Source organism: Glandiceps talaboti, chromosome 1 (assembly GCF_964340395.1).
Source record: "Glandiceps talaboti chromosome 1, keGlaTala1.1, whole genome shotgun sequence".
Lineage (NCBI taxonomy): Eukaryota > Metazoa > Hemichordata > Enteropneusta > Spengelidae > Glandiceps > Glandiceps talaboti.
The window spans coordinates 7,388,666-7,408,368 of NC_135549.1; the positions used below are offsets into that span (position 1 = coordinate 7,388,666).

General features: G+C 33.3%; 2 protein-coding genes across 3 annotated transcripts in view; one reads left to right on the plus strand and one right to left on the minus strand.

The window, feature by feature from the left end:
* The window catches only part of LOC144440368 (ELKS/Rab6-interacting/CAST family member 1-like), a 43,647-nt gene extending 36,080 nt beyond the window's left edge, over positions 1–7,567 (minus strand). For both annotated transcript variants that reach the window (XM_078129748.1, XM_078129740.1), the window contains exon 1: positions 6,654–7,567. In XM_078129748.1, coding sequence (XP_077985874.1) covers positions 6,654–7,397 — 744 coding nt within the window. In that variant the 5' untranslated portion in view covers positions 7,398–7,567. The remainder of the gene's footprint in view (positions 1–6,653) is intronic.
* Positions 7,568–7,935: 368 nt separating this feature from the next.
* Positions 7,936–18,892, plus strand: LOC144437981 (uncharacterized). Its single transcript, XM_078127047.1, has 11 exons — positions 7,936–7,968; positions 9,629–9,730; positions 11,367–11,460; positions 12,166–12,233; positions 13,684–13,802; positions 14,010–14,085; positions 14,522–15,096; positions 15,612–15,772; positions 15,971–16,120; positions 16,742–17,017; positions 17,518–18,892. Exons 1-11 carry the CDS (start codon positions 7,936–7,938, stop codon positions 17,556–17,558), a joined length of 1,695 nt encoding a protein of 564 aa, XP_077983173.1. The 3' UTR covers positions 17,559–18,892.
* Positions 18,893–19,703: the final 811 nt, after the last annotated feature.

Sequence of the window (19,703 nt, forward strand, 5' to 3'; positions counted from 1 at the left end):
TATGTTTGACTTCAAGCAGTAAAATTGTCAACCACATATTTCCGACTAGAGAGAGTGTACATGTGTCTGTTGACAACACAGGCTAGAACCTTCAGCGTCATGGTGTACTCATATACATAGGTATCACATTTCAACACAAGCCTGGGTTTTAGCTGTTGTATCAATCACATTGTAAACATGTTTTCATGAGGTGCAAATACCATCAACTCCTTAGTTATGAAGATATAACAACAATGTACTCAGTAAGAAATAAGTGCAGCCCAAACCATGAACAATTGCTCACTGAACATTTCTGACTTTGAAGCATTTACTGGTACATGTACATCAATTTAGTTAATAGTTTGTTTAGATTTGAATTCTTATTTTACAGCCATTTGGTTGCAGGCATGCATAATTGTAAATTGTGAAATCATTACATGTCTTCCAATGATGTTTGACTTTCTGTCAGGATGAAAAATGTTTTATTTCATAATTCAACTTTCACACACTTCAATTCATATTTCAGAGCAATTCTATGAAAGAATAAAGTCAAGTGAATTGTATACCAGTTACACAGTCACAGACAGTACAACACTAGCTGTTGTTCATTCCAATTTCTAGTTGGTTGGTTGGTAATAACTGAAAAAAAAATGGGCTAAAGAGTGACTTCTTTTATCGGTTTCATTTTCCCAGAGCAATACTTACTATTTTAACTTTCTGATGTATAAACAGTTTTCTTCAATTCATAACTGAATCCAACTAATTATTAGTACACAGTTCAATTTTCCTTTTCATACATACAAACATATCCTTCAAGTCGCTACCAATTCGTCGAGCTACTTTATGCATGAATTATCATTTTCAATTGGTAGGCATACATTTGTACATGGTAAGAGGTGGACTGAAGATTGCCTTCTTTATCTTAATCCATTTTACCAGTGCTTTTGAAGTCTGTAATTACTATGTTTTAACTTTCTGAAATGGACATGTTCTTATTTAATCCATTACTCCACTTTAGAGCATTTCCATTCTACTATTTATTGGTACAAATTAGACATTGAAGTCAAGGCTGTTTGTACAGCTTGTAAAGAACAAATTTCCATTTTGTATTTGGTAAAACATTAATGGTAAAAGATGGGCTGAAGATTGCCTCCTTTTTCAAATTCAATGTGTTGCTTCTGAAAAGTGTAATTACTTTAATAGAGGTGACAACATATGACCTCTGCTTTTTTAAATCCAAGATTTACAGAGAACATTGTCTTTCACCAAAATGCCAATGCTGTGGGTGTAGCTCTATTTAATGTTACTGTAAGATTGAATGTGAAATTTCCAATCAAATAAGCTATTTAATCATTATGCACATTTAAAAGATTGAATGTGAAACTGCAGATTGTATGTATACATTAGTCATATCAACATCTTTATTGGTTAAATAGCTGTTTTAATGAATTCCATCTATATTCTGATAAAATGATGACTCATTTGTAATTTCAATAAATCGGTTTTTGGATAAGTCATACAAGTGCAAAGAAATGGTGAAACTGTCAGTGTCTATTATATTTTCAGATAACATCAGCATGCAGAGATTCTTATTGTGAAGCCATCACATGGATAGTGTGTACAAAGCATTATGGGAAAGTCTAATGACTTTGGTGATACATGTAGATCATTCATCAATAATACACTCCTGAGGGATTTTTTCTGGGTATTTTTACAATGTTGATGTCAATTTGAGTGGGGCAAATGGCTAATAAACTGTAGTAATGGCCAAAATGGCCTTGATAGATATTACAAAAACAGACAAATTGAAATAATGGTAAACTAATGGCCCAGTGTAGATCAAGTCAACTATCAATGTTTTGGATAAATTCATCACTATTAAATTGGTTACCAGGTTTACTTTTTGTTTCACAACCTTTCCTATACAATTTACAGATGTGATCTGATGAATATGGAGAGCCCTGTTGTTATTTGAAATAAATATCTGTGTGCAATTGAAAACTTCAAAGCAATAACTTCTGGGGTTTTAAGCTCCCTCTGGTTACATATTCCAAATATACAAATGTTGTACTGTTTGAAAATGATCAAGCTTACTTCTGTTCCTCTTGTTCACTTGTACAAAATCTTTCCTATTCATTCTTTCTGTTCTACTTCTATAATTGCTAAGCATAACTTCCAGCTACAGTAGTTTCCACAATGGCCTAAAATAAATTCTTCAAAGGTCTAAATCTGTGCCAATAATTTAAAACCTCTGTTTTGAACTCTGATACCTTTACCCAGTGACTCTCTTGGCCTTGCAAAACCATGCATTCATGACTCAAATATCCACGCTTTAGGTCAGTAGTACTAAAGATTATAAATCACTCAAGTTGTCAAATCCTAGAGATTCCAATATTTGTTGAAATAATTGACAGTAGCTCTAGAATGACAACATTTCATAACATAAAGTATTTGATGGGCAGGTACTTGACAGAAGGTCTAATAGACCAGCCACATGTTTTTAAATCACAAAATTAGATGCTGTCAGCCTATTATAGACAGAGCTGATAATCCTTAACACATACTTTTTAGACGTAACATAAGAACAAATGTACTTTTAAGGGCATACAATGAGTCACACTACTGGTCTTGTATTGAATAGAAGTGTACACTGCTGTTACATTCTCTTACACAAAAATGTTTATTTTGCATTTATGATTTGTATTTCAATGGTATTAGTTGCATATTTATCACAACTACTCCTTCACTGATTCCACATACATTAATGTTGTATTCCTGTGTTTATACATGGCCACACAGACAAATGTAGAAGACAACCACTTAATATGCCCTTTGACCTTTAAAAATTCAAGATGGTGTAGACCCACAGTCATCATAAGTAACATACAAACAGCTCAGCCTGTTGTAATCAGTAAATATGTATGAAATTAACATGGGTAAATGTTTTCATTCAGTCCTTATATAGACCACACATTATAAATTGAAATTTGATATTATATCTGTCACACAGTAGTTTCAAGTACATTTGATGCATGTAAATTTTTGAACCTCTTTACAAAAAAATATTTGTGTAAAATGTTTTGTAAAAATGCCAGACAGCATTGGGAAAGAAGAAGACAAACTATGTGTAACTTAGAATTATTCAGAATATACTAGCATGCTTGCCAGGAATAAATTTCACATGATAAATTATTCATTTTTAATTTAACTTTTTCTTGTCTGTATGGTTGACAAAAATTCACAGCTCAAATGACATGTGCAAATAGGAATAGTGATAATTTAATACGCGCAGCCAACCTGCACTACTATCACCTTGTAATTTGTGTGAAATGATGAGAAACAAGTCTATCTGTATGCCTGCGGCACTAATAAAATTTAAAGTAAATTTGTTGTCAATGGAAGTCATAGCTGCACACCTTAAGTGACCTTGTCCTTGCAGATAATGTTACTGTCCTTTCTTTGGACTTGACCTACATTATATGAAGCAGCAGGGGTACCTATGGGTGATTTAATCTCACCACACCCATTATCAGTATGATACCAAACTCTGTAATAAAAGGTTGAGGTACCTAGTAGGAATTTCAATCATCCACATATCTGTATTCCATCTCAAGTAGCTTCGCAAGCATGCCCCCTTTTACACTTGTTCATTCAACAAACATGAAATCATCATGGTTGATGCACATCATTTCACTGGCGTGAACTCTTCAAACATGAGAATTTATACAGAACATTTATTCTGATGGTTTATGACTATTTCATATTATGTTGACCTGAAGGCATGATTGATTGATTGGCATATACATTTGAATTTCTTTGATTATGGTGAAAAGATGGACAGGACGAAATTCTACTAAATTTTTTTCTCAACAGATTTTCCTGAGACAAAATATAGACAACTATTCATTTTCAGTAAATACTAACTTATCATTTGACAAACTGACAAATAAATACTTTCAACTTGATGTAAATTGATTCAAAATATATTCATATGGTATATCTAATTTCATTCTTAACTGAAGATGACGCCTTTACAATCAATGATTACTTATCCAATGTCATTGCAAATGTCATAAATGTCACAATTTTATCAAGGTCAAAGGTCACATAATCAATTCTCTTGATGAACTTTGACTTCCTGTGACCATTGATTTTCACAGATTATACCTACACAATGTTGCATAAATAGAAATGACAACAATGGCATCTAATCTTTTGTTCTGATTGAGGAAGAAAATATGACCCTGTTCCATTAACTTTGCATACAATGCTGATGGGGGTTAACCTGGTTATACAATTTAAATACAACAGAACTGTTTCAACTTCTTGTATCATTATGTAATTTATATCCTACAAAATGCACCATTGTCAGTAGCATACATGTAGTTCATGAATTTGTTCCCTTGTAAATACACTTCAAAAACATTACACAGAATACAACTACATATTACATTTGACAAAAACACTTCATAAATATTCAATATAAAATCATTCTAGTTATAAACATATCAAGTAAACTGATATCCAACTATAAGAATTTACAATAACAAGTATTCTTTTCACTACAGATGTCAAAGGTAACTTTATGAATAAAACTGACAATGTAAGTTTGGACCTTCATGCAACAGATACTCTACAATGTAATTTGCATTCACTCTGACTCAATATTTTCTTTTCCTACACCATGTTTGGTAGAAGACAAACAAAAGTGTTGTATTTGAAGGTGTCTGGAGACCACTCAGCTATTCAGATGGTATGATCATTGATGTTGTTGGCACCCTTATTTTTAAGTTGGCTGCGATTCAACTTTTGAACCTTACCAACTTACAGTTTCTGTAGCCAGAATTAATATTTATTGTAAACTCAAATTTGATGGGACAACACATTACAAAACAGAAAAATGTGCGTGAATACACTCCACAAAAACAACATGGAACAATTAAATCAGGTTTGAGCTGTCATATGACAGCATGTGATTGTACTAATAAGATAAGACTGATAGCTTAATTGTAAATCATATACTATGTAATCAATGATTTTAGTTGTGAGCCTCATCTAGCCACTACATACATTCCCCTGAACACCTCTGATACCTGCATACTAAACATATTTTGTACAAACAAAAAGTGATGAATGTACTTCCCAGACTTCACCAAGTGACATGTGTATGACAATGACATAACCATGACTATGTTACATGTAAATGTCTGCTGAATGTCAACTTAGCGTCTAGAAATTGTTTTTGCTTTGAATCTTGACCTGACATTTGGAAAATACTTTTGCTCTTTTTATACTTTTATATTTATATCTGTGACATCTGCACATTGTAAAATAACTTTTGTACAGATATACAAATGTAACATGATATACGTACATGTACAATGTACCTCTCTGACTTCATCAAGTGATGTGTATGATTCAGTACCATGCTGACATCCAGACTACATGTGTATGACAATGGTACTATAACCAAGATTGTGTTAAAACTGTCACTTCAATGGCAATTTAGTGTCTAGCGAATGTTTTTTTCCTTTAAATTTCAAGCTGACATTTGAAAACAACTCGTTGCTCTTTTTATACATTGTAATTGTATATGTGACAGCTGTACACTGTAAGAAATTTTGTCTGGACAAAAAAATGATATATGTATCTCAGAGACTTTACCAAGTGGCATGTGTACGACAATGACATACCACATGTAGCAATAACACTTGTGTTCACTGTCTGTTAACCTAAAATGGCAATTTAGTGTCTAGATAACAATATTTCTTTTTTTCAAATCTGAACCTCGCATTCAAAAATTAACATACTTCTTGCTATATGTGTATGACATTAAAATTACTATTGAAAAGTTTGCTGCTCAGTATGCATGTGAATAGATGCTGGTATGGCAAATGACATGTTAAGTATGAATATATTTTCATGGATTGCACTGGCTTCAAGTCAAGCAGCACAGAGGCACCAAATTGAACCCTCTGGAGACTAATAAGACTGACAGCTGAAGTAGTAGTAAGATTAATTTGATTTGTTCATTCATTCATTCATTCATTCATTCTTTCATTCATTCATTCATTAATCATTCTATTTATACTTACACTTATCAATTAAATCCATTTGTCTATTTAGAACTGTATATGTTTAGTCATCCATACATAATTTCTCTGTAAATATTATTGTTTGTGATGCCTGTTTACTTCTTACTTGAAGTTATTTACCCAATGACATAATTATGCCTACCAAAGTGTCACAGTGTGTGGTCAGACATCAATTGCCTGTTTACAGGTTTGTTGTACACAGACCAAACATATGCATAAAATATGGAGAGAAACACAGAAAAACAAATGCATTAGTTCTAAAGGCAAGATTACAATTTGATTATTACTGTGGGATATCTTAAGGCCAATTTGATTTCTGTGACATCAATCAGTTTTATATCTTAAGTTTATAAAGACCTGTTTTATTTTTATCATAACTGTGTCCTTGAAAGTACTTTACTATACTGTCAATGGATGTGTGAAGGGCTCTGTGTTTTGATCTTGTAACAGTGTGGTCACTTCCTGTACACACTTTCACCGGAAGCACGTTCACTTCAGCTTACATCATCACAGTTTCAAAACTTGTTACTAAGAAAGGAAAAATGAGAAATTGCCACAAAGACATAATAATGCCCTTACCTGATTTTCTTCACTTGTCATATTATTATGTTCATTTAAAACAACAAATTTGTTGTTTTCTTCTTTCCTCAGTGCCCTTTCTTTCTTCAGTTCTGGACTCCAGAATGTTTTAATACTGTTCATACTGGACTGCAGTTTGGTTTCCTTTGTCTCAAGTTCTTTCTTGAGTCTAGAGTTCGCTTTCTGTAAGTCTGACATCTGAGTTTGTAAATCCAGTATCAAAGTATCCCTCACCTGTCTGAGTTCATGAGACGGTGGTAGGCCCATATGTGAGGACATTGTCATTTCGCTAACTTGGTGCATGTTATCCGGCATGTGTTTTCTATATTCCTGTCCTGATCCAAGACTATTTGACCGACTATGTGACGGTGTATGTTGTGGGGAAAGAGACACTCCGTGTCTGCTCAAAGAACCTTGCCTAGGTAGAGTATGGGATCGTGCTGTACTCGAACTACTGTCACTCAGACTGGCACTTACTGGTAACGATAAAGGTTCTCCCATGAACTCCAAACTTGTGTTATAGACAGCACTCAATGACTGGACTTGTTCCATAGGCAAATGACCGGAACTAGAACTCATGTCACCCATGTGTGACCGACTGAGATGTGGAGAACGGGAAACACTTTGGGGACCGTAGGCGTTTGCCCCTCCCCCTCCCACAGCTGATGATGGATCCGATTTCTGATGTGACTGGTGATGAACGACATCTCTTTGCGGTCGCGGCGAACGTCGGGGACTATACATTATTATAAGCCCAAGATCACCATCTACTTGACCTAATTTCAGCAAATATCCATCTCGACACAAGAGCTGTTACTAGTATACAAAATAAACAATATTAGTGGAAATTTTTTGTGACTTACGCACCGAATTTCATTCAGCCATTGTCCCCGTTGACATCGAATGCCGATCTGATCAGACGATGAAATCCAAAATGGCTTCGGCTTGTAAATTATTCATGAGCGATTACGACATTTTTCAAGTCGGAGGTTGAAAAAATGTAATCTCTTCCTTTCACACAGGAAGCCATGAAATCAGAGTGAGTTTGGTTCGAATGCTTGAGTCAAAACAATTTTTATCTGAGCGCGAAATTCGGTAGGAAACAACAAGATCTAAGAAAGGGCGACTGTATTTACACGGGTGATTTGATTGGCTGATTAGTAAAATTGCGCACAATTCAAATTTCTTAATATGCGCATTTTAAAAACAGCGTCCTGACGGTACGGCTCAACGCGGAAGCCAGAAAAGCAGCACCGAAATCGTCGTGATTGCGTCGTAGATCATGGCGAAATCAAACACAACTTGTTTTGGACAGGTACGTTAGAAACTAAAGTATGTTTCCAGGATTACAGCAGAACAATAAGCATGATAAGGGGAATACAAAATAACGAAAAGCGTGAAATTGTATGTTGACCAGATGGTTGATGGCGATCACTGCGTGAGGGCTGTTATTCTGAAAATAAACAATGCTGTAATATCAAAATACTTTTCAAGTAAATAACCATTAATACTCACATATATTAATTAATAATTTATCCCCAAGGACAGTGTTGAAGTCAAACAGAACAATTGAGAGATGCGTGTATACACCCACAAGAGGACATGTCGCTAAATTACATCAGAAATTAGCCAGGTTGGATACTAGGATTAGGAAGAACTGTTTTCCTGTTCGAGTGATCAAAGAATGGAATCTTTACCGGACTATGTTGTATTATCCAAGGATATAAATGACTTCAAAAATAACAATTATCGGCACTTCCGTATCAGACTCTGATGGGATGTTATTATCCTAGGATATCCAATCCCTAAATAAACTAAATTTACATACACCATTATACCAATCATACATTGTTCAAAGCGTATATCCATGCTTGGAGGTAGAATCGTTAACCAGAGTCTTACTTACCGTCATGGTTAGCTGTAGATCCACAGGTACTTCAATCAATCTGTATGGTATGGAATTTTTTTTAATTGTGTAGTACATGTATTTACTATGCAGTTTAAAAAAAATCCCTGATTCAAGTTTTTTTTTTACCATGCAATTTTTAAAAATAAATTCCATACATATTGATTTAAGTGCCTACATGTGTAGACCCTGTATCTCAGCAAGAAAAATGTGAATATCATAATTATGATATATTTCACAAATATTATGATGTCATATTAAAAATGAGGCATGGCATATATCCATGATGTAAGTTGTAACATATTTCGCCTTTTTGCTTAGTTAAGTTCTTATTCTAAATTCTCAACAATCAACCACATTGTACACACCTTTACCAGCAGTGAGTATAAGCATAGACCCTACTTTTGTGTAGGGTCTATGGTACATGTATATGGATATTTGCTGTACACTACCAGATTTGTCTTCCTCTTTTTCACATTGATACAGGAATACATATTGGACACAGAGCCCAGAATGACTATTACCTGTGAGGATGTTTAATGTGTCAGGCCCTACTAGGTTTATGGTGATCTAAATCAGAGTCTGTGGATAATTTGACTTTATATCACTGTTTATACAAAAAATGTAACTGTATTTCCAGTTTAAATTGATCAAGAATTCAACTTTAATTTAAATTTGTACTCAAAATACAATTATCTTATATATCAAAATACAAAATCACATGTCATTTGTAATTTCAACACATTTATCCTGTTTACTACACAGTTGTAATATACATCATTAGCTATAGACTGTAAGATACATCATGTCATCCTGCCCTCACCAGCCTCCTCTCCCCTGACTTGGGAGGGGTTGACTGATGTGTGAGGGCGCCCAACCATTGTGTACCTTACAGACTACATTAGTAAGTACATGCTTGTACTGTGCATCACTCATATCTACTGGTAATAAGGTATTGGAACTCAACAATAAACAGGCTGGGAACATTTTGGATGTGACATATTATGATATTCATAAATACAATAACATTTATCTCATTTATTGAAATATTCCATTTGCCCACCAACAGACTGAATTCACTGAAGATGAACATAAAGCAATCCAAGGTGCATTGCGTCAGAGACTTGGACCTGAGTTTATTAGTCAAAGAGCAGGACCAGGTGGTCAAAAGGTAATATGCATAATAATTATATATCAAGAGTAGGACCAGGTGGTCAAAAGGTAATATGCATAATAATTATATATCAAGAGTAGGACCAGGTGGTCAAAAGGTAATATGCATAATAATTGTATATCAAGAGTAGGACCAGGTGGTCAAAAGGTAATATGCATAATAATTGTATATCAAGAGTAGGACCAGGTGATCAAAAGGTAATATGCATAATAATTATATATCAAGGGTAGGACCAGGTGATCAAAAGGTAATATGCATAATAATTATATATCAAGAGTAGGACCAGGTAGTCAAAAGGTAATATGTATAATAATTGTATATCAATAGTAGGACCAGGTGATCAAAAGGTAATATGCATAATAATTATATACCAAGAGTAGGACCAGGTGATCAAAAGGTAATATGCATAATAATTATATATCAAGAGTAGGACCAGGTGGTCAAAAGGTAATATGTATAATAATTATATATCAAGAGTAGGACCAGGTGATCAAAAGGTAATATGCATAATAATTATATACCAAGAGTAGGACCAGGTGATCAAAAGGTAATATGCATAATAATTATATATCAAGAGTAGGACCAGGTGGTCAAAAGGTAATATGTATAATAATTGTATATCAATAGTAGGACCAGGTAGTCAAAAGGTAATATGCATATGCATAATAATTATATATCAAGAGTAGGACCAGGTGATCAAAAGGTAATATGCATAATAATTATATATCAAGAGTAGGACCAGGTGGTCAAAAGGTAATATGCATAATAATTATATATCAAGAGTAGGACCAGGTGGTCAGTTGCATACAATAAAGAAACATTGAATAACTGTGTTAAAGGTATAAGTGTACAAACTGGAACTGACTGAAAAATGGTCAATAGAGTACATAACCTTTTTTTTAGTGTTGCAAGTAGTAAGCAAACCATAGAACAGGTCAAACTGTATTCAGTCAAATTCAGAGAGTTCTTGTGATGATCCTATTTGGAGGCATTGCATGACTTTGATCAGTAAATACACCTTTGAAAGCTAATGGATGTACTTCACCTACCATTATAATTACTGATAGTATAAAGTCAATTGCCAGTAAAATACACATGGATGAAATTTTGCTGAACTTGACTTCAATAATGTGACCATTACACATGAACATCTCATACAAAATCAGTGACATTGAAATAATCTGACCTATACATATGTATATGTTATACATGTTCAGTGACCTTTGGATAATCTTACCTATACATATGTACATGACATGCAAAGTCAGTGACCTTGGAATAATCTGACCTATGCACATGTAAATGTCATATATGTTCAGTGACCTTGGAATAATCTGACCTACACATGTTCCATGACCTTGGAATAAGTTCGGTATATTGATTCCATTTATCCTTATGTTACTCTAATTTACTAAGCTGTGGACGTGCTTCATGATAGAAATTTTCACAGCATGTGTTAAATTTTAATACCTTTCTAGTACTGCTGGTAAATAATACTTTGATTGAGAAACTATTGCTGATTAGCTAATCTTTATACTTCAAAAGCTTCTATAGAAACTGTATAATCTCCTTCAGTGGTGAGGAAGCTGTATTTTTTAATGATGTTAAATTTCTTTTCTTCCCATCTCATCAGTTGGCATATGTAGAGGGCTGGAGAGTTGTTCAGCTGGCCAATGAAACATTTGGTTTCAATGGATGGTCACATTCAATCACACATCAAAATATTGGTGAGTAGCAGTTTGAAGTAAACTAAATCATGATTTCAGTGATAACAATGTTCAAAAATGAACGGTTTCCATGGGAACAATAATGTAATTTCTGCAATGGTTGTCAAGGGAAATTTTTACCTGTTGACATCACTTTGATTGGTTAGTGTTTTGTGGCAAGCTAAAGTTGTGGTTGTCCCCTTCTTTAATATTAAATGTACACTTCAACAAAAGCATGACTAGCATAATGTCATGTACCATGTTACTGGTTGACTAGTTTGGAGTGACATGCAGTGACCTTCACTCTTTGACCTCTGTCATGCTCCGTTAGAACCAGCTGATACAGTTGACATTCCTATACAGTCTAAAGAAGGCATTGAAGAGTTATTAACAAACAAGTACTTGTTTCATCAGGAGTTACTTCATCATCATCACCCATCCCCATCACCTGCTTTCTCTCATCAATTTCAGTTGATCTATGAGCAAATTGAAACCGAATAAAATACAGCCTTGACAATTTCACAATTTAATAGTAAGACTATTATAAGACATGAAAATTATACTCAGCAACACAACAAGTGAAGCTCTCAGTACCACATCCAAATCATTTAATGAGATTCATTTACTAAAAACATACTTACATTAGTAGTTTAGAACTATTAGATTACAACATCCAAGCTTCTTACATAAATTGAAAACTTTTTTTTCCAAATTTGTTCTTTTCAGATTTTGTTGACCAAGTGGGTCCAAAGTACTATGTTGGAGTCAGTGCTGTGGTTAAAGTCCAACTAAAAGTGAGTTTATGTCAATAATTTATATAACAATTCCATATTTTGTTTAATTTTGATTATGAAGATGGTTTTATATCATAAACTGAAATTCAACTTTGAAGCAAACTCTATTGTTTTATCATACTTCAAATTATTACATTATTTTTAATTCTAAGAGTATCCCAAAATGTCAAAATAAAACTTGTGTAATAATGTACTAATATACATGTCATGTAATTAATACTTATCATAACGTAGCAGTCAACACTAGACTTATCTCTCAGATGTTATGAAATATTATCAAAAAATTTTAAATGTATTACCTAGGTAGTCTAAGTCTACAATATATCATATGTAATATTATTGACACTCTCTACTGGGGGTGTAATGTGAGATCTACATGTAAGACGATAAAGCATAGCCTAAACTTAATGATTCTTTGAATCTGCCACTATACATGGTATTGTGTCATCTTCGTCTATAAATTGAAAAATGGTGATAAATGGATATACAGACATCTGTAATACACCAATATATGGATGTTATCTTTCTCTATGATTGCAATCATGATGGATAAAATGATAATTTATTATTCATAGAGTACATGTTAAATGAGCAGAAAGATATAAAAAAAAAATACAATTTCAATAATCCTAAAAATAGTTTATAGTTTGTATTCAAACTGAGCAAATAAATTAGAAATGTTCATGGTGATGAACTATTCTCTAAGGAGATGGAAGTGTTACATAAGAGAGTTGGTGATATATTTCTTGAAAGGATTTCCTGCCACTCTTTTTCTTTAGGATTTCCTTTCAGTTAATTCTGAAGTAATGTGTTCATCATGACAGCTAGTTAACTCTCTGAAGGATTTCTTTCCGTTTGTGTCAGTTCTGAAATAAAAGTTGTTATCACAGTGTTTTCCCGTAGGAAATTAACGACAACCAGTGATGAAAAGAGCATTAATCAATTCGTCAGTTTGTTTCATATGATAAAGTTTGTGTCAAAATTCCAAACATACAAAGTACAGGACTTTATACTGGCTGTATTTAATCAGCTGACCCAACACAATGTTGTCAACAACTGACTCTGCTGTTGTGGTATCATAAAAGTCTGGAACCTTGAACTTGAATGGACAGCTGATACTTGTTGGAGGTCAAGTCTATGAAGAATGTTTTGTTTGACCCCCTTGTATCCAGCATGGTTGTTCACGCATCACATTCCAGCAACACAGCAGATTAAAACTACATGTTCTATCTATATGTAAGATGATGACAACATCTTTATTCAAATAACCTGAAGATATCAGACTTCTTTTAGTAGGTTTTGGACTTCTTTGGTAGGATTAATTTCCCGATAGTAAACAGATATTGCTAGTGTTGACAAGTTTGATACAATGGCAGGTTTTGTATTATAGTGGCCATCAACCCAATAAGATTGACCACAATATCTGACTACTTATCTCTATTTGTATCAGGATGGGGTTCATCATGAAGACATTGGGTATGGAGTCAGTGAAGGACTGAAGTCCAAGGCTTTGTCAATAGAGAAGGCCAGAAAGGAAGCTGTTACAGATGGCCTCAAGAGGGCGCTAAAGTAAGTAAGATACTACTGATCGTACCCCATGGCATTACAGTATTCATTTAATGTCCTATTTTAAAACCTACACTAGCTGTAACTTTCGATCATTGGTTAAAATACCAAGGACACTAGACATGTTATAGCTTGTTGATTTATTCTAAGTATTATGTATGTAATACAGTATTTATTTATCATTTTTTTTCTTGTATTTTAAAATTGCAGGAGTTTTGGTCATGGGTTGGGTAACTGTCTTGGAGATAAAAATTACCTTAGATGTGTTGGAAGAGCACCGAAAGCAGTAAGTACTAGTACTACTTGTCAATCAATCACAATCAAGCTCGAAATATACATGTATTACAAATCCAATAATTATACTGAGAATGTATGTGTTCTGATTCTAAACTGAGTTTAGATTGTTGAGCTGAGAACAGTTTATATTGCACCAAAATAAATCAGGTAAAAAATGGAATCTTATTTACTGTTAACTCCGAGTAAGAACAGATAAGAAAGGCAGATTTAATAGGTATGAATAATTACAGTAATTTACACAATTGATGTGGCTGTAAGTATACTTCAAGGTGTTTTCTCTTGCCAAAATAAAGTGTAGCACAAAGGGTAAAAATAACTCTTTTTTCCACCATAATTTTTGAGCATCAAAATAGATGTATGCAGTATCCTATGAAGGCAAGTTTTTCTTCCATTGCTTATTAAGTTATACTTTATATGTCCTATAGCCACAGCCATTGTACAGCATTGAGGAAATGAAGCGAGCTGATATTGATGAAGCACTAGAGGAGGCAAGATACAAGAAAGCTAACCCAATATCAATGGGTTATCCACAAAGTCATCAAGCTGCTGCTGTTCCATCCAACTCAGTTGGTCCAAACCAACTAAATAACCATCAAAATGGCAGTAATAATCTACACAACCATCAAGTAACCACTATGTCATCACCTAAGCCATCTGCCATGAATCAACAAACTAAGCACTCGACTGCCACAGTGTCAGTTTGCCCAGACTCTGTATCTCGACAACCTGATAAATATGAACAGGAATTGAAAAGACCAAACAAAATAGCACCATTTGTTGAACAAAATCCTGAGCCAAAAACTGTTAGTGATGGCAGGCCCCATCATAAAAATGACATTAACCCAGTGAACACACCCAAACAAAGTCCTCATGTGGTAGATACTGTTGTCAGAGTTTGTGGAAATGAAGAAAAAATTATGAAAATAAAAAGTACAAATGGTTTAAACACTCACCAAGAAAACCAAAAAGATGGAACATCTTCACCAGCTCATTTTGAAAAGTAAGTACTGCGCTGTCTCTCTCAGTAGTGAAATCAACATCTCATAGTTCATATCATAATTTCATTGCACCAAACATTTAGTCAGTAAATTGATGAATTGTAAATTCCCTGTATAAATTACAGGTAATTAATCTGAAATTAAAGAATCACTAATTCTACAAATTGTGTCAGATTATCATGATAATAAAGTGATTGAAAATATCTGTGTGTGACACGTCCACAGCACCAAGTATTGAATAGCTGTACCATAACTTATCAAATATCAGAATGCCAGTTTTACTTTTGTTGAAAATTGACAATTCAGTGTCATAAATTAGGGTTGAAAACTTTACAAAAAAGAATGTAAAGTGTGTCTAATTTGCTCAGTAAAAAAACAGTAAAAAAAGACAAACATTGAGAGTAAATGTTTGAGAAATATTTACTTTGAATAGAATCAATAAATGTATGCATCACCCATTATTATATCTGAGTACAAATTGTGATTTGTGATGTAATAATCACTGGTATACTTACAGGACTCATCTACAGTTACCCAAAACTCCAACACCAGAGGAATTACTATTGCAAAGAAAACTAAAACAACAGCAAAAACAACAGGAATTCAAGGAAAGTTTGAAAAGAAAACAGCAGCAACAACAGAAAGTATCAGAAAATACAGTTGGAACAACAAAGATAGGTAAGTAAAGTATCAATTCTGACAGTGAGAGAGAAAATAACAGTATTTCACTCGTACTAGTTGTCAGAAATGCACTTATAATCAATCACCTTTCAGTTCTGTTAATGTGTTTGGAGATTTAGACATTTGGTTAATTGACATGGTAAAGACATTCATACAGCACTCTTGACGAACTGTCTTTTTTGTATTCCATTTCAGATAAATTTTCACCACTAGCTACATCAACACCATTAGATTTACTGTCTTGCAAGACAAAAACTGTTGATGTACCACAACCATCCACATCAACCCTACCAGTACTAGATGGTGGCAAGGAAACACCATTGGAAGAAATTCTCATGGGAGAAGGTAAGGATCATGTTGTTGTAGCCACTCTTTGCTTTCTGTTCCACACAGAATGGAAACAAAAAAACCTGAATGCACTGACATTTTATGTTCACCAACTAAACTGACTGTAGGAGATTTCCTTACTCAACCACTACTGGTAAGCTTAGACACATGAAATGTGATTAAAACTAATGAACTTTGGTATCCCAGTAACTTATTTGGAATCAGTGTCAATCATAGTAAATGGTTAAACCATGGGATAGACAGTACTACATAAACAGATACAATAATTATATTACACCAGATAAATGTCAAATCGAATCCCTTGATTATCTTGAACTAATGGTATATCAGAACCATTTTACATTAAACTTCAGAATTGCGATTGATCACCTGTGTTTCTCATTCCTTGTAATATGTAGAGACTAAAATGAAGAAAAATATTTTCATAATCTCAGTTATTTTCATTCAAATGTCACTCAATATTTGCGATAATTGACCTTAAATAAAAATAATAGTCAGATTGATAACCTGTAATTAAAAATTATGAAGACCTGGGATGTAGATGTGATTTTAATTTGTCATTAAAAAATATAAATGGATGGTCATAGTGAAATATTTGTATATGTTTTCCATGTGTAGATGATCCAGCATTTTGGGCATCTCAGCTTGCGAAGGATGAAATAGAAGCAGAAAACCTTGTAACTACGGAAACCACGAATCCAACCAACCATGGCAACCACAGTGAAATGAACAAAGAGAATAGATCAAGAACACCAAGGAAATGTACATTGAGTGGTAACCATGGTAACAATGGCAGAATAAATGAACACTTTCAAAATGTGAAATCTTACAGCACTAGACAACGAAGTGGAATAATGACAGGGAAAAGCTACAGTGGAGATAAGTCTAATTCAAGTAAGTACAATGTGGATTAGACTTGAAACCTTTACATTTGTTCAAATGAAGGCACTATAACACAATTTCATTCCAATTGCAGTTCCTACAGCACAAAGTGAAATGGTAGATTGCAATCCACAAATGGTTGATAAATTGTACAAGTTACTAATGATGTGATGATATTGAGAATTATCAGATTTTCAACAACCTTCCATCAGAATTTTATACATTTTCCAATCCTATATTTTGCACAACTTGTTGACTTTTTTGTCAATTTAAGAGTGGACATACCAAGGGAGATATTTGTTTTCGTTATTATGTGCATCTTATAGCAGAACCAATAATTCAAAACCACCCTGCAAAACATATTATATATTTCTTACACCTTACTTCACTATAACTTGTTGAACACATAGAACATAACTGTAAATGCATCAAGAAGGATTCTCCCACTATTCCCTGCTGCCAACTCATACAACAGCAACTATACCCACTGTTTCTTTTTTGTTTTTTTATAGGTTCTTTCAACACCAAAAGGAGAAAAATGGACTCTATGTAGGATGTTTTATATATATTGGAAATATCTTAATACTCATGTATTTTATTATCATTATTGTGTGTGCATGTCATCATGGCATACATGTAATGTATACCTGACTGCAACAAAGCTTACACTGATATTCAATGTAGTCTTTCAGGAGCAAAATTCAAAATCCAATATTTCAACTTGTAGAGTTAAAAAGCATGATTGGTGATAATATGAATTTTTTAAATAGAGGTCAAAATGACATCAAGATTAAGTCAATTTAGAATCCAATATGGCCACCAAATCCAATATGGCCACTGACTACTTTTTTACAGCAAATGTATGGAAAAATAAAAGACTGTCAATATCCTTGAAAACAAGACCATCAGATTTCTTTTATTGTTTCAAAAGAACCAGGAACAAGCTTATGTGTGGCAGATTTTGAAGTGATTTTACATGTAAGAACTTTGCTTTTTTAGGAGAATTGGTCCCCGAGATGTATTGTACTTAAAATTTTACATACTCACCAATGTGATAAAAATGATATATCTAGTAGCAGAGTTCCATTGAATTCATGGACCTCTAGATGTTATCAAACAGGATTGGTTGCAACATTGTAGAAAAGGAATAACCAAGTTTTATATTTTATTCTGAAGGATTGACTATGATGATTAATGGATTTTATCATTGATAACAAGAATGAGATTATAATTTTTATACTTTTCATTTTTTAGTGTTTCAATTTTTTATGTGCTACCTACTCAAATATTAGCATTTTGTCATGTGATGCACATTATAGGACAGTTAGTGAGAATGACGATGTTCATGAAAACAACATCATTTTTTATTGAAGTGGCCATATGGATGAGGATTGGGTATTTATTTTGGATTTTTAATTTATAAAACAATTTTATCATACTTGAAAAATCAATGTGAAACAACATATGTCAAGTCTGTGTTTGTAATTCAATAAATTGCAAAAGATTGATAAATGTGCAAAAATGTTGTTATTGTATGTACATATACAAACTTGTTGAGTTTTGAAGTAGGACACTGTGATAAAAATGTTTTATAAATTAAAAATCTAATAATAAATACCCAATCCTCATCCATATGGCCATTTTTAAGTATAAGATGTGAAAATTTTAAAGCGTAAACAATTCCATGCTATCCACTGCCATCTGTCACCTGATAAATTATCCCATCCAAATATAAAAATTCAACTAGAACAAAAAGCAACAGGTTGAAAATATTACTGGTTGTATTATGTCTGCGTGCCATTTTACATGTAAATTAAAATGAAGTGAAATTGACACCAATATCAATGGTTTTTATTAATGCAATTAAGTCTTGTGGTTGACTTTGTGGGTGCAAAGTTTATCTTTTTGAATGTTTCAATAAAATTGATGTCATTTTCCATTGTGTATTGAATGTCTCTTTTTCATTGTAGGCTATTATTATCTATGAGCTGTAGACCCTTCTTCTGGGATAACACTTTTACACTGATAAATTTGAAGGAAAAAAATGTTTCTTCAACCTCATGAGATAATTATCGTTTAATTTTTCTATCACTGTCCAATTTAGAGGGAATTGTGATCTTGTTTTCTTACCCTATAATCAAGTACCACTGTTGACCTAAAAATTTACACTCTGTTGTAGATAGTGTAAAACTATCAATGACCACATGGTGACTATTATGCTGTGAGATATCAATCCTATGATGTGTCTGTGTGTGTGTGTGGGGGGGGGGGGGGTAACATGCACACACACACACACACACACACACACACACACACAGAGTTTTCTGAATAGTATTCTGACCATATGTAGCTCTAATCAAATAACATAATCCAGAAAAAGGAACATTTGTAAGAGAGTGGAATTAAGTCAAATTTATTTCAATTTTTGATAATTCTTCACTTTTACACTCATTTTGTTGTAGTAAATAGATTACTATACTAAACAGTTCAAAAGGAGAAAATGAAAGCTAAACTGAAACCATAAACCATGTAGACAATTATTTCAAAATATTTTGCTGATGTAATAAAATATACCAAAAGTATTGAAATATATGCAATAACATCTTTAATAGATTACATGAAAAGGATGGATCTATGTTGAAATGATAAAAGTAATTTGTTCAAAATCCAATTAACATTATTACATACATATTTCATC

Coding starts and splice junctions, on each gene's coding strand:
- LOC144437981 (XM_078127047.1), top strand. CDS start 7,936: ATGGCGAAATCAAACACAACTTGTTTTGGACAG. Junction 15,773..15,970: donor AGTTGGAACAACAAAGATAG/GTAAGTAAAGTA, acceptor ATTCCATTTCAG/ATAAATTTTCACCACTAGCT. Junction 16,121..16,741: donor AGAAATTCTCATGGGAGAAG/GTAAGGATCATG, acceptor TTCCATGTGTAG/ATGATCCAGCATTTTGGGCA.